Source organism: Herpailurus yagouaroundi, unplaced genomic scaffold, assembly GCF_014898765.1.
Source record: "Herpailurus yagouaroundi ecotype Mexico unplaced genomic scaffold, PumYag 29, whole genome shotgun sequence".
Lineage (NCBI taxonomy): Eukaryota > Metazoa > Chordata > Mammalia > Carnivora > Felidae > Herpailurus > Herpailurus yagouaroundi.
In genome coordinates, this window is record NW_024412377.1 from 98716765 (window position 1) to 98734243 (window position 17479).

The window sequence follows — 17479 nt, forward strand, 5'->3', positions numbered from 1 at the left end:
GCCCCTGGAGCGCGGTGGTGCCAGCAGAAAGAGGCTGGAGCTATACCCCTAGGAGTAGGATCCAAGAGAGAAGGGCATGATAAAAAGGTCAGCTGGAGAGTACATTCCCCAAGGCAAAAAAAACAGGAAAAGATGTGGGGGATGAACAGAGGTTAAGATAAAAAAACCCACCAGTATTTATTCCAATATATTTTGAAGTCCTATGACTATATGCATATTATAGTATTATATAGTCTTGATTCATTGACTCATTTTTGGGATGGACTTACTTTGGAATGATAATATTTATCACTGCTCATATTCTCAGGTCCAAAATTAATTTTGTTTGACATTACTATATTCTCTTCAGCTTTCTTTTGATTACTATTAGCATTGTGTATCTTTTTCTATCATTTGACTTCTAACCTTTCTGTGTCTTTAGATTTAAGGTGGGTGACTGGTTGACAGCATACAGTTTTCTATATTCTCTTCTTTTATCCAATCTGATAATCTCTGCCTTTTGAGGTTTTTAGACCACTTACGTTTAATATAATTATTGATATGGTTAGGTTTACATGTATCAACTTACTCTTTTTCACTTATCTCCTCTGCCCTTGGTTGTCATTTTCCTTCTTTTTCTGCCTTCTTTTGGATTTACCAGATATTTTAAAACTATTTAATGAATTTTATTTTCTGTGTTGTTTTACTAGGTGTATCTTTCTTGGAGGAGGGGGTTGTTTTAACTTAGCATATTCTATGTTCACTATCATTCAGTTCACTTTCACTATTCTGGCAACTGGAAAAACGCCTCCAGTCGACTTGAGGTTCAATAATTTGTTGCAGAATAAATTAATAACACAGCTAAGCAAAGTCCAATTAAACAAAATGCTCAACACATGGAATATTCTTGGGGTGCCTGGGTGGCTCAGTCATTGAATGTCTGACTCTTGAATCTGTCTCGGGTCATGATCTCACAGTTCATGGGATCAAGCCCTGCATAGGGCTCTGCACTAAGAAAACAGAGTCTGCTTGAGATTCTCTCTCTGCCTTTCTCCCACTCTCTCTCAAAACAAATAAATATACTTAAAAAAAAACAGAATATTCTTGCTAACCAAATTTCTAATCAAATAAGGGTTGTTGAGAAAACTATATGCTGGTGTTTTTTGTTTGATTTTTTTTTTCTAAAATGTGATAGTTGGCACTCAGGCCTTACAAATTTGCTGTACTGGAAATAATTTTGCAGTACCTTATTCTCATCATTCTTAACATCAGTGATACTCACGTGTGAACACAGGGATGGAAGAGAAGATACAGAATGGAATATATCTGTACAGAGCTCATGATATACCCTAGAAGTTAAATATTTTGTTTCTATTTGTTTGAAAAAAACTGTAACATGTTATGTTTTCTCTGTAATCTGACCTTGTCCATAATACAAAGAAGGGGAAAAATTGTTCTAGTTGCTTAAGACTAAAGGAGGATATTTTCTGCATGGTTCAACAGAGTAAAAGCAAAAAGTCATTTCTATGCCAGACTCACAGAAACTACTATAGAATTTTAAAACTGAAATTAAATCAAATGAGATTACAATAAAAATAATAATGTACTAGTAAACGTTGAATGCCTAATAAAATTGCCTACACATTTAAATGTAGTCAGAACGTGATAAACAGACCAAATAGTGCATTAGAGCAGCTCCCAGCTCCCACAAGGGTTACACTTCTTTTGTGGTACATAAAAATATGACCCTATCATTGCTTTCACATGTTATTTCCAGTTCACAATCCTCTAGGGCAAAAACTATCCTGAAGATGTGAAAATAAATTTGTTACTGTAAATAATTAAATAACGATAAATGTCAAATAATTGTAAATAAACATTCCTAAAGTGATAAAGGATACTCACGAATTTAAATTACACCTTGTCTGAAGCAAAGCTTTTAAATAATGATTAATAACAAATACGGATCACATTTTAAATCTGTAAATCCTTGTTATAAAAAGAAACCTCTATAAACTGAAAAAGTTCAAGTAATCAGCTGAACTAACATTTTCTCTGTAAACCACAGCAATGATAAACATCCATTAGCCAGTGAGTATTCTCATGCAACTTCTAGAAGATGGCATAAAGGGTTACCAAACAGGGTCCTTGAACGTTGGTTTCTTTGGAGTTTATTTCACCCTCATGATTGACTCTGTTAATGGGACTATACGCAGTACGTGCACTATAATATTTACTTTATAATCAACATTGGGCCTGTGATGTGTATGTGAAGGGGTGTGTATGTGCATATGTACATACATACACATATACACGTAATATACAGGAGCATAGTCCTTCACTTGCGAATGGGAATATAGAAATCCACTAAACTCCTGATCAAACATATGTCAGGTAGCAAGCCAATCTATACTATAAACATCCATATCACCTATTCCTTCCCAGCATAGTAAGGCAAAAGAATAAAGTAAATGCCCAAATTAGAAATCAGTAAGGAGGTCTAGAAAACATGGGGCAGCTGAGGCTTAAAAGGCTTTGTTATCTGTGATACACAGTATAATGGGGATAATACTTGGCCTCCCAAGAAAGCCAAGAAGGCAGAAGATGTGCACGACCACATGCATGGATGTGCACACAGGTATGCGTTCTGCACAGAGGTGCTACATCTCTCAGCTTACTGTGAAAGGCCCTATGGATGGAAGTCCCACCATCCCACTGGATCTGAAGAACTGAAACATTCTCAATCCGTACAGGCTGGAAAACGCTGGTCCACTGCCACCTGCTGCATGTCAAGGTTGGGGAATTAAGACCTTCCTCAATCACCAATGGAACAGGTACAGTTTCGCCCCTAGCAAGGACTGCCAGATCCTCTATCCCCTCCCATCATGACATTGCTTGAGAGGTTCCACAACCTCAATGTGTTGGTGCTGAGGGCATACAACCTAGGAACAGGCAAAGAAAACCTACAACCTCTAAAAGGGACCTGGTCCCTAGAGGTGGGGGGATACAAACTAAAATGAGACCTCACCAACAAAAGAGACAAAAACAAACAAACAAACAAACAAAGATAAATTAATGGACACAGAAATGCAAATCCTGAAGGTGATCTAATTAGGACAGAAAAAATATCTTCTGAAATGACAAAGATTTGGGAAAATTTTTTTTAACCCCATAACCTACCTGAAGGAGAACAAAAGAAGTGGTCTGGAACAGGACTTAGTAAACTTTTTGTAAAGATCAAGTTAGTAAATATTTTTGACTTTGTGGGCCATATCTTCTGTTGAAACTGCCCAACTTTGCCACTGTGGCATGAAAGAAGCCATAGATAATACATATATAAAATGTGCTTGGCTGTGTTCCAATAAAACTGTATTTATAGAAACAGGCAGCAGCATGGATTTGGCAAGCAATATCAAGCCTGTAGATCCCTGGTCTAGAAGGTCAAATAAAAAAAATCTATCCCAACACAGAAGAAAAGAAAAGAAAAGAAAAGAAATAGATCTAGAATATTTAAAATGCAAAATCAGTAACTCTAGAGGGAAAAAAAGGTCCAGATGAAAAACACATTAACTGAAGAACAAACACAAGAAAACTTTCCTTAGAGATCCTTAAACCTTCTGGGGGCCTGGGGGGGCTCAGAGCCCCACCTCAGGCTTGTTGCTGTCAGCACAGAGCCCACTTTGGATTCTCTGTTCCTCTCTCTCTCTCTCTCTCTGTTCTCTCCCATTTGCATGGTCTCTCTCTCAAAAATAAACATTAAAAAAAAAAAGCATTGAACCTTCAGGCTTAACCAGGCATACCCTGCTGAAATATCTGAAATACCAGAATAAAGTTAAAATTTTATTAAAAAAGGAAAGGTTACCTAGAAAAGAGAGAAAATTAGTGTCAGATTTTTCATGAACATCAACACTGAAAGCTATCAAATGGAGGAACAATTTTTAACAAAGTGATGATACAAGAAACTGTACCTGTTCCATTGATGGTCTGTCTCTATACTAACATTAACCTGTAAGAAACAGAAAACCAATTTCATACATGATGGCAAAAACAGCTATAAAACCCAGAAGGGAAACAGATAAATATTTTTAATTACATATTTTTAAATTAATATTGAAACTTAAATTAATGTATAAAATTCTGATCCAAAAATCAACAAGGTTTTTAGAGTAATTGGAAGCAATTTTTTTAAAATTCATATGAAAGAATATATTAGAATTGATAAGAAAATTTTGTAAAATAAAGAAGAAATAAAATGACAAATGTTCTTCACCAAATACAGTATTATAAAACCATTACATTTTAAACATTATGTCATTGGCAAGGGAATACACAAATGCATTAGCAGAATAAAACTGAGAATCTAAAAATAGATCCAAATGTATGCTGAAACACACTAAGTGATGAAAAATGGAAATGAAGGAATTTTTCAAAAATGGTAGTGGCTATAATAATTAACTATCTGAAAGGAAACAAAAATTATGTGAGATAAAATATACAGAGTTCAAGTGGATTCCAACTATTTTTTAATTGTAAGAAACTCAGCAGAATGTGTTATAACCTCAGCATTAGAGAGACTTTCTCAAGCAAGTCACAAAATACTAAACCAGAAAGAAAACAACAGACATTTAACTTTAATAACTTTATGGCAAAGACATCAAGTCAAATGACAAACAGTAACTGAGGAAAAATTTTGCCAGACAGATGAAACAGTAGGCCCAAAACTCTTTCACAACGGAGAGGAAAGGGGTGCCTGGGTGGCTCAGTTGGTTGAGCTTCCAACTTCGGCTCAGGTCATGAAATCACCGTCTTTGAGTTTGAGCCCCATGTCTGACTCTGTGCTGACAGCTCAGAGCCTGGAGCCTGTTTCAGATTCTGTGTCTCCCTCTCTCTCTGACCCTCCCCAGTTCATGCTCTGTCTCTCTCTGTCTCAGAAACAAACATTAAAAAAAAAAAAAAAACAAACGGAGAGGAGGAAGACAGGTATTCCAACAGAAAAAATATACAGGGGATGAATAAGAAATCCAGAGATAAGGAAATGCTAGTGGATAATACATGAGAAGATACTTATTTGCTCTCTTGTTTATAGCACTAAAAAACTGGCAACAACTTAAACATTCATGTGATGAAACTAGCAAATGAATTATGGCAAATTTATATGATGAATATAGAATATTATATATTATTAAAAAGAATGAGTTGGATCCATATGTATTGAAAATAGAGGGACTTTCAGGTATCAAGATTTTAGCATTTTTGCAATTCCTCAAAAAACTCCACAAGGTACCAAGTGAGAGAGTGTGCGTGTGCATGTGTGTGTGCATATTATATAATCATGACTAAAAGGTTGGGACAATCACACATATGCATCCACTGTGAACACTGGTTACTCTGGAAGAAGGGGAAACAGAATGTTGACTTTTACTTTGCACACATTTATGTTGTTTGTTTTGCTGCAAAAAGTACTAACTGCTTTTGTAACTTGAAAAAAAATCCAACAAAGCAAATTTTAAAAAATCAGGAGCTTCTGGTTTCCCAGGAGATAATGACAGTTGACTAAGTGACAGTTGAATCTCTCCCAAAACCATAGAGATCAACCAAGAGAACAAGTGAAATCACCCATAACTCATGTCTAGAGCCAAGGCTCAAAAAACAATTGGCAGGGCCTGGCACAAAACGAAAATGAGGGGCCCCAGCCAGGGCAGAGATATCAATCTCCCCTCCCCAGGGGCCTATCACTGCCAACAAGCCCGGACTGGCAACCTGCCAGGAATTCCAACTTCTGTGCTAGGATACACTGTGCACCTGGATCAGTGGGAGATAAAAGGCCCCCCTCTGAGTCACCTGCTGAATGCACTGTGACAGTGACAAACGGGGACAAGGACAGCCGCTGCTTTGCCCTGATCCCAACCCCTCCTGCACACACTTCTCTGGTGGGTCTGGAGGCATGGACAGAGCACAGGCCTCACTGGGCCACCCCAGCCAGAGAGAGGCAGTGATCACAGACTAGGGGCAAGAACAGGTGGCTAACCCGATCCAGGAGAGGTAGAGAGCGAAAGAGGAGGCAGAACCCAAGCAGGAGGCTTTAGGGCCCTGATACATGTCCAGTGTGCCATCAAATCTCACTTACAAAACACAAACCTAAAGATTAAATTATTAAGAATTTCAAGACAGTGATGATAGAGCGTTCAACTCCAAGTGTGAGGCCCTTCTGAGAACTGGGCCCTGTCGAAGCGCGTGGTAGCTTGCCCAGGAAACCAGCCTGCCTAGAGCATAGCCAGGGATGGAGCACGCTAGAAATTTCAATAAATGCACAGGGAGGTAACAAACATCTGAGATGATCAGAAACCTGGCTAGAGAAGAGGGTCAGGTGGTAGGCTGGGATGGCAGAAGAGACCGAAATCGCCTCCAGAAAGAGCTTCCCACCCTGAATGTGCAAACACTGAAAACAAGCCTGATGATTCTACTTCCAGGAAGACAGGAAGCTGGAGGGTCACAGCCCCCCGATGCCTGATGGTTAAGGGAAAAAAAGAAGGACACAATCGAAATTAAGGGCCCTTTGGAAAGAAAAGCGATTCACAAAATCGTAAGACACATCAACCCTCCTTTTCTCTCCCCAATAGGCCCTATTTATGAAAGAAGCTACACCTCCCTGTACACAAACTAAGAAACCTAGTGGGCTCTCACCTCTGCTGGCAGAGAATCACCAGTGACTGCTAGACTAGCTAGGAAAACAGAAGACATTTCAAGACGAACAGAAAATGGCAGACACGAAAGAAATCAGTCAACCTTGAAGGACTAATAGTGAGAAAAAGAAAATTAATTCCAATTAGGCTTCTTTTCATTTCAAGTCACAATGAATGTTCCAACCATTATTCAACTGTATTTCAGAAGTAGCATCCTGGTAGAAAAGAAAAACAAAGAACCCAAAAAACAAAGACTGGAAGATCAGCCCCTTTCTGAGAAAGGCAGAAGGAAACGAAGTGGGTGTGTCATTCCACACCTGGCGTTGAGGGTTTGGGGTAACAATACAATGACTGCAAAAAAGAGGCGGTGAAAAAAACCATTAGAGATGGAAATCTTGAAAGACAGCACTAACCTATCATTCTCCAGGGCAATGATTTCAATTTTTTTTTAGCACCTCAATTTTCTACACCGAAGAGCATTTATTCAAATAGTTCGTGGAGATTTTTCCTACCTACTTATGAGACTGTTTTTCACTGTGGTTCTTTTCTAAGCACAATTCCTATCTACTTTAAAATTAAGAGATTCAAAATGTCCAAGGTATCTCTCAATTTCTGAAGAGTTAACACTTAAAAAGTTCTTTGGAGGAGTCCCAGGGTATGTAATCCAGTTGCTAAGCAACAGCAATCTTTTGGAACGGTGACCCAAACGGATCTGAAAGGTATATGCAAAATTTTCCAAGTGAAGATACAATCATAAAGATCATTCTCTTTATTGATTCCACACAATTTCCAATGCCTTATTTCTATTTAGTAACCTTTTAGGCCCCATTAATGAGGACAAAATGAAAGCACACTTCATATCGATAGTAACAGAAACACCTAAAATATAAAATACTCCAACGTCCTTTTAGTCCATTCTACAATCATACTAAATCCATCCACTTAGGATTTATTTATGTAGCAACTAAGAGAGAAAATACTTTATTACTGTATAGTGCATTTGTGACCAATGATATCACCGAAGATTGCCTTTCTATAAGATTCGATTTCAAGTTTCACCTCAGGGCTGTACAACTAAAACTTCAGGTACAGGTTCCCCTTGGTGTCTGGAAGTGGAGCATTTCTATAAAACCTTTAGTAAGCAGCAATGGCATAAAGAAGCAATTACCACTCATTTCTATTGAAAAAAATTTTAACATCTCCAGACTTCAAAAATACCCTCTCTTGGGCTTTTCTGATACCTTACGACACATCTTGCTAGCAGATGCACAAAAGAAATCACAAAAAACATAGATGCTCACAGACGCAGTTCAAAGCCATGGCGGCTGGATGCTGAGATGCTGACTGTAGTTCCCAAGAAGGAGCTTGGTGACACCTCTCTCACAGCTCGAGGTGCGCCCTGCCTCTCTAAGGGCTGACTGCAAAACAAACACTGAATGCTATTTTTGCTTTTCACCTTGTTTCATGGAAGTGAAAATCTTTTTCGGATTTCTTTTGTTTGTCAAAACCAGGTACTAACATAGGTCTTTCATTAAAGTGAAGTGGCACACGGCAAACTTCTGAAAAAGAGGGGTACCTGCCTGTATCCTAAGCTTTTACTCCAAAACTTGTGTTCCAGTTTTCTAGGCTGCCTTTGGAGAACAGTGTCAAATAAAGAATGGTGAAAGGTAACAATATTCATTGTAAGTTGTTTTCATGCCAATGAAATTCCAAATGAATAAAATACCTACATGGGGCAATTTTCTATTTCTTTTTCTCTAAGGTTTCTCTAAGAAGCAGAACAAAAATGTTAATATTTTGAACAGCTTTTACCAATCATTTTGAAGGCCAATGCTTCAGAGATAGCAATTTGGGATCTAAGGATGTAAAGAGGGAAAACTGCTAAAAAAAAAAAAAAAAAAAAAAAAAAAGAATACACATTAAGAACACGAAAAGGCACTTCTTATAGTCAACTATTTTTCTCTGCAACCTCACACGCATTAACAATTATGTGTCTCCAGGTAAAGAACACATTTTCAAATACTACCTCAGTATTGCAATGACGTATCCTTTAAAATACATACCCAGGCAAAAAAATAGTAAAATGAAAAAAAAATACATACCCGTTCAAACTAACATTGCAACATACTTGAAACATTGTTTTCTTCATAATTGTTGTGAGCCAATATATTCATATATGAAAATACAAACTGCCTTCCGAAGAGTGCCTGATGTTGCCCAGAAACAAGTGGGATTGGCTTCTGCTCCTTGTACACTAATGTTCTTACTACTTTTTTACTGAGGTACATTTATAGGCAAGAAATCAGTTCTTTCACATAAATGGCGTTTGCTCTCTGAAAATATAAGGCTTTACAATAGGATGTGATGTGATGGTGGAGAGACTAAACTGATAAAATACAAAGTGGAAAGGTTGAAATGGGAATTATCTACCCAAACTCGGTAACAGAAAAATTTATGGAAATATTGATCTCTTTTTTTCCAAAGCACCAGTTATCAACCGTTCAAAAAACTTCTCGTACCTCGAAGGCTCTCTCTGCCAGTTGGAAAGTACAGGTAGCAATAACCTCCCTTCCAGAGTATCAACACCTTTCCACTCATTCCAAGAAGAGGAAATGGGCAGATACAAAAGTATCTTCCTAAACAAACACAATTAACAGGGCCACCAAACTTGCTGCATCCAAGTCAGAACAGGAACTTACTTGCACCTCTAATCATGGTACACTGGGAAAATTAGGACCAATTCCCAATGAGGACACGGAAAAATACCCCGAATAAGGTATCTTAAAGCATTCTCTCAAAGGCTTCAAAGAAGTATCAACATAGTGAGGAATTACCAGGTCAAATTCTAGATCAGAACCCAGTTGGGTAAATGTACTATCCAGGATTATTTCCTAATTTGAAAGAAAGAGTTGTGAAACTGAGCTCCTTGTTTTAAGAGTCAAAGGGGAAAAGGAATCTAAAGCCAAAGCTGGGGGCCACCAAAGGTGGAGAGTGTGGGAAACCACCTGAGGGTTCATCTGTGGCCCTAAAGGGGAAAAGAGTGAGCTGAAGTGAACCAGTCATTGGGCACACTCAAAGCATGCTTGCACCAGCTAGGTCATCCAGGGAACCTGCAGCCTTGAGCTCAGATTAAGCCAGTTAGTGTAACCACCGAACCTTGGTGGAAGCAAAGAAAAAGATAACCAGGCACATGTAACAATATAAATGAAAACCAAAAGAAACAACAGAAAGAGAGCCAGCCTTCACATTCTCAGATTATCAGATGCAGACTATAACACAACTATACTTACAACATTCAAAGATACTGAAACCAAAAGCCTGAAATTTTCAGAAGAGAAGTGAAAATCGCATGTTAAAAAATGATTTGGTAGACTTGAAAAGAACCAAATAAAACTTCTAGAACTACAAAGTAATAATCCAAATTAATAAATCAATGGGAAGATTTAACGGCAGATAAACTACAGTTGAAATGAGAATTAGTCAACCTTAAGATATCAGAAAAACTATCCAGAATGTGTCACACAAAGACAAAACGGAAGAGAGAGCAAGAAACACGTGAGAGAGACGTGAGAAGGTCTAAGAGGTATTTACTTGGAGTTTAAGGACAAGAGTCAGAAAATGAGGGAGAAGCATTGTGTGAAGCAGTCATAGCTGAGGATATTTTGGGACCCATAAAAGACACCCATCCGTGGACTTAGAAGGACTAACAACTCCCAAGCAGTCTAAATTAGAAGAGATCCCCACCTACACACATTGCAGTGACACCGTGGAAAATCAAAGACCAAAAAAAAAAAAAAAAAAATCTTAAGAGCAGCCAGAGGAAAAAATACAGATGACCTTCAAATGAATCACCCTCAGAATAGATACTTCTCAGCAGCAAAGAGGGAAGCCAGAAGACCGTGGAGTGGCATCTCCAATGTGCTGAAAGAAAATAACCACCAAACTCAAATTCCATATGCAGTGAAAATACGCTTCAAGAATGACAGGGCAAGAAGGATATTTTTAAACAAAAACAGAGTTTGCCAGAGAGGTCCCACACCAAAAGGCATAGGGGTGCTCTTCCGGCAGAAGAAAAATGGTCCCAGGAGGAAGGAATACAAGAAATAACAAACAAAAACGGACACACGGGGTCAGCCCACATAATGCTGACTGCAGAATGCAGTAAGGTATCATGAGGTTTAACACGTACATGGAAACAACATACAAGACAACAGCGGGTAAGTCAAAGGGAGATAAACCCGCTGTGTTCTTGGAGGCAGAGTGGTGCTGAGTCACTTCGGACTTTGGTAAGTTAGAGGTGCATTCTCTATTTTCTCCAGTGACCGAGAAGAAACACACTAGTGGGAGGGGGAAATCAAGTGATTTAAAAAAAACAAACAAACCACACAACAAAAATGCAATCCATCTAAAAGAAGGCAAGAAAGGAGGGAAACAAAACAGATGGGACAAACAGAAAATCAAAAAAAAAAAGTGGTAGATTTAAACCCAAATATATCAGTGACTACATTAAAATATAAATAGAATAAAACATAGCTGGTATGGGATCAGAGCGCTTTAGAATTAATAGGCGCTTTAAAGCTATTCTGGATTCCAAATTTCACCTCTCTCTGCTGTTTAACCCTACTGCTGTTAGGATAACATCTAAATTCTAAATTCTTTAGCATGCCTCTTGTGAAGGGCTGACCACCTTTTCCACCTTGTTTTCCAGCCCTCTTGGTGCTCCCATAGCCACACTGGGCCAATACAGGACAGGGCAGCTATGGAAGGGGCTGTGAAATGTTCAGTAAAATCTCAAAGATGGGGCACTTGTGTGGCTCAGTGGGTTAAGCATCTCTTGATTTCAGCTCAAGTCATGATCCCAGGGTCATAGGATCGAACCCACATCAGGCCCCATGCTGAGCATGGAGCCTGCTTAAGATATTCATTCATTCATTCTCTCTCTCTCTCTCTCCCTCCCTCTCCCTAGCTTGGGCTCTTTCTCTCTAAAATAAATTTAAAAAATTAAATCTAAAAGAACACAAACTTTAATGATATTGTATGTTTTGTGATTACGTTGGTAAATTAATTACCTGAAACACCCTGACGCTGGATAATTGACCTTGACCAGCTACTGCACAATTGTAATCACATCTGTTTCATTGATTTCTGTGTACTTTATACCAAACACAGGGCCTGACACATAGTAGGTACCTGACAGCTAACGAATGAATGAAGTACACTAATGTGCGATGCTGCCCAACTACTAATCCTCATTAGCCTACATTAACTTGCAAGTTATGTAAATCAGAGCTGATGGCCTGAAGATGCTAATACCAATATTCTCAACCTCCTCCGTACATGATCACCATGACCATCACCATCCTGGCTAACCATCTACAGATCTCATTATGGGCAAGGCCCTGTTCCTAGGAACTTTTCACAGATTGCTGAATAGTCCTAACAATGCTCTAAGGTACTATTACTATTCCCATTTTATACATGAAGAAACCAGAGGCACAGGTAAGTTAAGAAAACTTGCTCAAGGTTACAGGACAAATAAACGGCAGAGCTGGGATATGAACCTGGGCAGTCTGACTCCAAAGTCCAAGCTCTTAGCTATTACTGCCAAAAAGCTTCCCCATTTATCAAACTGTCTTCAAGAACCCATAATGTGGCTGAAAGATGCTACTACAGATGGCTATTTAATAAAGAGTACCCGTAATATGTACTTTTATAACATGACCTAGAAGAACACATCTCATGATGTTCAGCTAAAATTCACTTGCAGAATCATGATACATCTCCGGTAGCCTTTCCTACCCTCTCGCTGCACCTGTGAAGAGAGAACTCAGTGATCCCAGAAATATGTCTTGCTCTCCAGAGTTGACAGCAAAGCCCCAGCACACCAGCGACCCAGGCTGAGAAGTCAGTACAAGATGACTATCAATCATCCGAAGCTACAAAGACAGTGAGAGACCTCCCCATAACCCAACCCAATCCAAGATGTTTAACCCCTCTATTTGTTAATTTGTAAAAGGTTGCTTGCGTAAACAAAGATAGGACATACCCACCTAAAGAGCCTAGCACAGAGCCTGATAAAGAGTAGCATGTACAATAAATATGAATTTCTTATTCCTCCTTCCAGTATGATGACATATCCACAGGTGCATGCTTGTCCCCTTAGATATTCGTCTTTTTGTGTTGTTTGTGCCTCTGTTGTTCTTTTTGAAACAGAGGCAACTGAGAAAAGCAGCACTAATTGTGTAACAGGGACGTGTGCACACAAGCCTGACCACCAGAAGGAACCTCTGCACACACCGTCTTACAGAAGGCCTGCACCCGCCTGTAATTGCTGTTTTTGTTTTCACAAACCTTCCTGCTTTGCAAAGAATCAAATCCAAGCCTCCAGATGCCTTAGCCAAATGATTTCTTCCGTGCTGGAAAACTTGCCCTAAAAACTTCATTCCCCTCATTCTTATCAGCGGCAGATCAAGAGCTGCTCAACAGCTCGCTTCAGGTGACCAAGAGCAAGCAGCCTTGACTGCTGACAAGTCTGGATGCCACTAATGCCTTCCCCAATTCTCCTCACTCTGCATAGTAATTGCTACAAATGTGGCATGTTGCAGCCCACACGCTTCTGAGCCATCCATTACTTCAGAAAATGCTGTCAGGTAAATTAAGGACAAAGACAAAACTTTAGTTCTAAATTTTCCTGCTATCTCCTGGAGCGCCAGCACTTTATTTTAAGCTCCTTTTTGCCACTTGGTAGATATGACCATTACAGATCAGGGAATGCACCCCACCTCCCTGAGCCTACACATCCCTGCCTAAGGGTCAGAGGCCAGGCCAGGGTTCGACTTTGCCACTTACAAGCCATGTGGCCTTGCAACCCCTCAAATTCTCGGACTGAGAATTTCCTTACATCTCACCATAACCCAGCACAACGGTGATGAGTGAAGTGTTTATGGTGTACCTTTTGTAAACAGAGGGTAATTAAGTGTAGTTTTCCCTGTTATGAAAATATGGACCATTATACTTATTCGGATACAATTTATTAACTGCTAGCACCATCATTTGGAGAATTCTGCTTGTGCTGTTGAGTGTAAAAGGCTTTGCGGCCAGATCCTGGATCTATCAACAAATGAATGTACTGGGAGGCCACACACATTAGTCAGCCCAGGCTGCCTAACAAAAACCACAGATTGGGATCTCCAGAAACAGAAATTTGTCTTGCAGTTCTGGAGGCTGGAAAGTGCAAGGTCAAAGTGCCAGCATATTTGGTTTCTGATGAGAATCCTCCTGCTGGCTTGGGTGGGGCCTTCTCATTGTGTCCTCACATGGCCGACAGAAGAGTGAGCTCCCTGATGTCTCATAAGAAGACTAATTCTACAGGATCAGGACTCCACTTTTACGGCCTCATTTAACCTTAATCACCTCCATAAAGGCCCCACCTTCAAGGCATGGTGGGGGGCGGGTAGGGTTTCAACACAGGAACTTTGGGAGGACATAATTTAGTCCACGGTATTATCTTTGGTGTGTCAATCTCCCGACATTTTCTGGCATAACTAGATCTCCCTTCCCCCCACAGATAAACGAGATTCTGCAAGTGCATCTCACATACTGTCTGTGTGGCCTGAACACAGTTGTTTCATTGCAGTAGGTGCACGTGGAATCCTTTCTTGCAGCGATGATGTACACTGGGGTGAGGAAGGTCTTGTCACTCAGGGCCAATGACTGTGTTGTGGATGAGCAATAAATTGAAGCTATTAACTAAGTGAATTTAATTTGGGGTTTCCATGTACTTCTTGAAGATACAGAGCATACCACTCGATGTACAGCCGTGCTCAGTCCCTCGTTCGCCGTCCAGATAGGGAGCTCCTGGTTCCTCTGCACCTTGGCCAACCAACACTCGCTGGGAACTGACCACAAGCCGGGTACTGTTCTAGGCTGTCGGGATCCAGTCGTGAGTAAAACAGGCAATGATCTCTGCCCTCATGAAGCTGGAAGTCTGGCCAATGCTTATTACGCCTTCACTTTCCATTACTGCCTTTTGTTTCAGGGTCAGAGCTGGCTCTGGAAGCCCAGCAAGGGACTATCTGCAACTTTGGGAATACCACTGAACCTCTCTGCACCTCTGTTTTCTCAGATGTACCAGGGAGAAAAGCAGGTATGACCTACATGTGCTGTTCACGCAAACCAACACCATGCTTCGGCTCTTTCTCTGTCTGCCTACTTGTAACCTCAGACTTCCTTCCGTGGGTTCTGGAGAGCATGTTATGGGAGCAGGGGAACCTTCTTGAGAGAAACCAAATCTTTCCAGAACGCGGGCCCCCAGGGAGGGACGGGGACACATTTTACCCGGTACCAGGAGAGGGACTCCCCCAGATATACAGGACAACTCTGCAGGTATTTTCTAAGCATTAATGATACGAGCAGAACCCCCAGCCCAAAGCCTGGCATGTGCTACATGCGCCACAAAAGAGGTATTGAATTCAGAGCATGGCTCTACCTCCCCACTGACCTAAGAGCCATGTCTGTGGCCCCATATGCCGCTGGGAATGCAGTCGCTGTGATAGGACATGGAAGGAGGCCCATGTGAGAATGATGCCACCCACGTTTGGGACCCTGAGGACCCCAACTGCACAACTGCAGTGCCAGAATGGTGGCTCCTGAGTCGAGTCCTGGAGGAGAGGCAAGAGCCCTGTGAAGAGGCTGAGGTAGGGAACTGATGGCCCAGGAGAGAGAAGGGAAATGTACGCCTATGTGTCCCTGTGCTGGGGACAGAGAGTCTCAGGAAGCCAGAGGTCTTAGCATTCTGAGGGTGAGGTGCTACCCACAGAAGCCAAGTTTTGAGTGCTACTAGGACCCTACTGTACCTGGCCTGGAGAAAATATCCATGCCCAAGGACGAACATTAACTACCTGATTTGTGCATTCTATTTATATGTGAAGCACTGTTTACTTGCTTTACATATAAACATAACCCTTGTAACAACCTATGAGGTGGGAACTACTGTCATCCCCATTTTACAGATACAGAAACGAAGGCACAGACAGGTTAAGTAATTTGCCTAAAGTCACACAGGTGGTAATCAGGAGAGTAGAAATAAACCCAGAGTCTGAGAAGCTCTTACCAGGAAGTACATCATATTACTGGCTGCCTCCCTCTCCTTAATGAAGTTCAGTAACCATCCTCAAGAAGCTCACAGTTCTCGAGCCTCCTCCAGTAGACCATGGGCTGCCTACATTTTTCTGTAAATGGCCAAATAGTACCTATTTCTGTTCTGTGGGTCACTTGGTCTCTGTCACAACAACTGCACTCAGCTACTGTAGTGTGAAATCAGCCGCAGACAATACAGAAATGAATGAGCACGGCTCTGTTTCAATAAAACATTATTTATGTTCACTGAAATTTGAATTCAATATAATTTTCACCTGTCACAAAAATGTTCTTCTTCTACTTTTTTCCCCACTATTTAAAAAACGTAGAAGCCTTTCTTAAAGCTATAAGCCGTACAAAGACAGGTGGCAAATCTAATTTGGTCCTTGGCCAAGGCCGGCAGATCCCTGCAGTGGACACAACTAAGTACGGCTCTGCCTTTGTTTCCCCACCTCTGACCTCGGATGGCTGGGGGGGGGGGGCCACTAACTGCCTTGGGCCCTGCCCCTCACAGAGGCACTCAGCTATCTCCAAATCAACAAGGTAGATAAGCAAATCAATCATGCAGTGCAATAAATCCATCAAAGGACCTAAAATACATTCCTGTTTTTACATTATAACCAGTTGAGGGGAAAAGAAAAGAAAGGTGACTGGGAGACAGAAGGAGTGATACAAAATACACAGTATCCACCTCCTGGGGCTGCTGGGAAGACCAAATGAGATTGTGTAAACAGGACGGTAAGCGCACACACAGCCTGCCTCATGGGATGAAGACCAAAGAGAAAGCAGAAATGCGGCAGGTATGGGAGGCCCCAGCATGACCACCTCACTCTAGTGTCTGAGCTCCAGGTTGCAAAAGGACAGGCCTTGAATTCTTTATCTGCAGAGAGACTGCGGATGCTCAAGAAGTAGCTGTTGGTGGTGATGATGAAGATGAAGAGGAGGAGAGAGGAGGAGGATGTTACCCACATGCCTCCTAAAAGAACCTCATGTTTTGCACCTAATGTCCTCGAAAAGTTACAAAGCACTGATGGAGATTCTTTGGTGTCAATTTGACTGATATTTTAGTAGAAAATGTGTAACAGAAGGGGTTGATATCTTTCCTTTAGTCTCACTAGTAAAATCTAACCATGATAAACTAGATCTCCAAATCATACGTACGTATTATCTTGCTAGATTAGGAATGGATCTAGCTTCTTTTAATATTTAAAAATGGCTTAATTCCAGACAGCTCTGGACCCCCCACGATTTTTGTTTTTGTCTGACATCCTCCATAACTAGTAATCTTTGAAACACACTTTAAAACTTGCTGATGCAGATGAAATATGCTTAGCTCCTATCTGTTATCTTCTCCTTAGACACCTTTGCTAATGATATCTGGTCACCTCTCTTTTCTCTAATTCTCTCTGTAATTAAAGGGTCTGTGCCAATGTTTTCTCTCCTTTACTAGATACCTTTAGTGTGGGAAATGACATCCCATCTTCCTGAAATTAAAATTCCCACTTTTGGGGCGCCTGGGTGGCGCAGTCGGTTAGGCGTCCGACTTCAGCCAGGTCACGATCTCGCGGTCCGGGAGTTCGAGCCCCGCGTCGGGCTCTGGGCTGATGGCTCAGAGCCTGGATCCTGTTTCCAATTCTGTGTCTCCCTCTCTCTCTGCCCCTCCCCCGTTCATGCTCTGT

At 40.8% G+C, this 17479-nt stretch overlaps 1 protein-coding gene across 6 annotated transcripts in view; it reads right to left on the reverse strand.

The window, feature by feature from the left end:
- PDE8B (phosphodiesterase 8B) overlaps positions 1-17479 on the reverse strand; it is a 270623-nt gene that overhangs the window by 187094 nt on the left and 66050 nt on the right. For 2 of the 6 annotated variants that reach the window (XM_040450245.1, XM_040450235.1), the window contains exon 1: positions 3948-3971. The exons of the other annotated variants lie outside the window; for them this stretch is intronic. In XM_040450245.1, the coding sequence (XP_040306179.1) occupies positions 3948-3956 (9 nt within the window). In that variant the 5' untranslated portion in view covers positions 3957-3971. Of the gene's footprint in view, positions 1-3947; positions 3972-17479 lie in introns of those variants that run through there. 6 annotated transcript variants of the gene reach the window in all.